The 2,357-nt window shown below is 47.1% G+C and overlaps 1 protein-coding gene across 1 annotated transcript; it reads left to right on the top strand.

Moving 5' to 3' along the window:
• The first annotated feature begins 1,475 nt into the window (after positions 1 to 1,475).
• LOC125939908 (transmembrane protein 229B-like) lies at positions 1,476 to 2,015 on the top strand. Its single transcript, XM_049655433.1, has one exon. The coding sequence runs from the start codon at positions 1,476 to 1,478 to the stop codon at positions 2,013 to 2,015; it is 540 nt and encodes a 179-aa protein (XP_049511390.1).
• The last annotated feature ends 342 nt before the right edge of the window (positions 2,016 to 2,357 follow it).

The following is a 2,357-nucleotide window of genomic DNA, read 5'->3' on the forward strand; positions in this document are numbered from 1 at the left end:
TCAGACTCCTACGCTTGCGCTCCCAATGGAGATGGACACATAACGCATTAGGAGCAAAAGTTTCAGTTTGATGAAATATGCTTATTTGACTGAGTGAGCTCTCTCAAACGTGAATGCTCCCGCTTGGATCGACAAATGTACAGCCGAGCTATGCCTCTCTGAACGCCAAGCGAGATGCTAAATTTAGCTCCGATCCAACATGCGTGAAGTAACAATGACACCATATGTGCACGGGAGACGTGCGTGGTCGAGTAGTGGCTCTTTCCTTCTATATACAACGATACCAAGGTAGGGCGCGTGGGTAGTACGCTTGCAAAGATTGAAGCGCTAATACTGTAACATGTTTTCGTTACAAGCGGTTTCAGCAAGTGACCCCCCTCTGACTGATTTTAAAGACGGTCAAACGACACGCTAGACACACACTACACTTATAAGCCAAGACAAAACTATGAATTCTGGTAATCACACACAAACATCGGAGCGATGGAAGCCATGCAGGAACGGGTTCAAAATTTGTCGACCGAGGTATAGGCTCGGCTTTTTCTCGATCATGCAACTTTTCCGTAACGAATGTATAGTTCCAGTAGCGCAAGTAGATCGTAGGTTGCACTATTCATTTTTTTTCAACGGAATCAAGGTACCAGTTACGATAATATACGTGATGATCAGTTATTTTTCCATTGTTCTAAAAATAACAGCCGTCACAGCAAGGAATAAAATAGTATTATGTAGTTTCAGGCTGTTTGCACACCCCATAGCTCACTAAGTCATCGCGTAATTTTTGTGATTGGCACTTGGCGCGGAGTTTTGTGCCCGACGAAGTCTCAAGTGCGCAACAGAGCTAAAGGCAGGGTGGTGGTCACCACTAGAAGAAGAGAAGGATACGGAGGTGCGCGGAGCGAGCGTGAGCGACAATGTGGTGATGGAATGGTGAAATAAGTATTCATCTCTATATGCCTTTATCAGTGGAGAAGCTAACACTCAGTGACGGCTTCAATGCGGCGCCGTAATAATACGCTCACGCATATGACTGGTGCACTATGCAAAAGTCATTCTCAGCGCTCCTCTTGAAGATTGCTTTTCGCAGTCCTTTCAACGCAGTGTCGTTATTTTTGTTGCTGTTGTTGTCGTCATACCACCTTCTTCCTCGTTGTCATTGTGGGTATGGGCCATGTCTAGTGCGATGAAGAAGATACAGGCTCTGCTCATCCATTGAATTTTACAGTAGATAGTTCAACGCAACGCTTTTTCTTCGCTTTTTTATACTGGTTTTACTGATGTCATGTTCGCGTTTTTTTCTGTTCTTTTATCTTGTGTCCTCCTGCTGCCCGATTCTCAGCCTAATCCCGGTAGTGGGTTCCACCACTTCATACTGGGCCTACCAGCCTGCGGCACGTTCTTGATTTCGAAGCATATTTTGCTTCATGGCCAGGCGAGAGTGAATGGCCACGAGTAGGAGAGAAAAGAGCGCCCACATGGCCACGCAGTGCCTCCCACTGTCTTCGGCTTCACGGCTGTATCTGTACGCACTTCACGGTTACTTCACTGAAGTCACATTCACGGCTGTGTGGGACCTGCTGGCCACCGGCAACCCTGAGCTCCGTGGCTACAGCAGCATCTGGAGCCTGGCTGTCTACTCCTTCTGCTGCATGGGCATGGAAAACATCGGCTCCTTCCTACATAGCAGGGCCATCCCTCTCCCGGTCAGAGCACTGGCCTACACGTGCTGGATATACGCTTGGGAGTTTACCACAGGATCTGTTCTCAGAGTAATGGGGACATGCCCTTGGAACTACAAGCACTTCAGGTATAACTTTTCCGGTCTAGTGACACTGGAGTACGCCCCACTGTGGTTTCTGTGTGGTCTCCTTTTTGAGCTGTTACTACGGCCGATGGCGAACAAGCTGGCGTGGATGAATTTGAAAGAATCTCGCACAAACGCTGGACAAAATGGTGGCGCCGCAGCTGATGCTGTTGAGAACGTGCAGGTGTCACCGATTGCAAAGCTTGATTGATGGCTTATCTAAGGGGTAAAAATTATATGATTTCAACATTACTGTGGCAAAAAGAATCCGGTAATGTTTCCTGGTTAAATTCATGTTCCAAAATGGTTCGTGCTCTCATTTATGTTTTCTTCGCAAGTTGAAGGACAATATATGAAGCTAGGCTTCCTTTGCAGTCAGACTACGACAATCGCGTGCACATGGTGACAATCCTATCATACACAGTAATGTGGAGTAACAAGCCACAGTGCCACAGAAAAAGAAGTTTCGCCCGTTTCCCTTGAAAGTGGAACGTTTCCTACGGCAGGTAAACGACATGTAGACAAAACTGAGACAACGCCGCATCAAAGCGCG

The sequence above is a fragment of the Dermacentor silvarum genome, chromosome 9, assembly GCF_013339745.2.
Source record: "Dermacentor silvarum isolate Dsil-2018 chromosome 9, BIME_Dsil_1.4, whole genome shotgun sequence".
NCBI lineage: Eukaryota > Metazoa > Arthropoda > Arachnida > Ixodida > Ixodidae > Dermacentor > Dermacentor silvarum.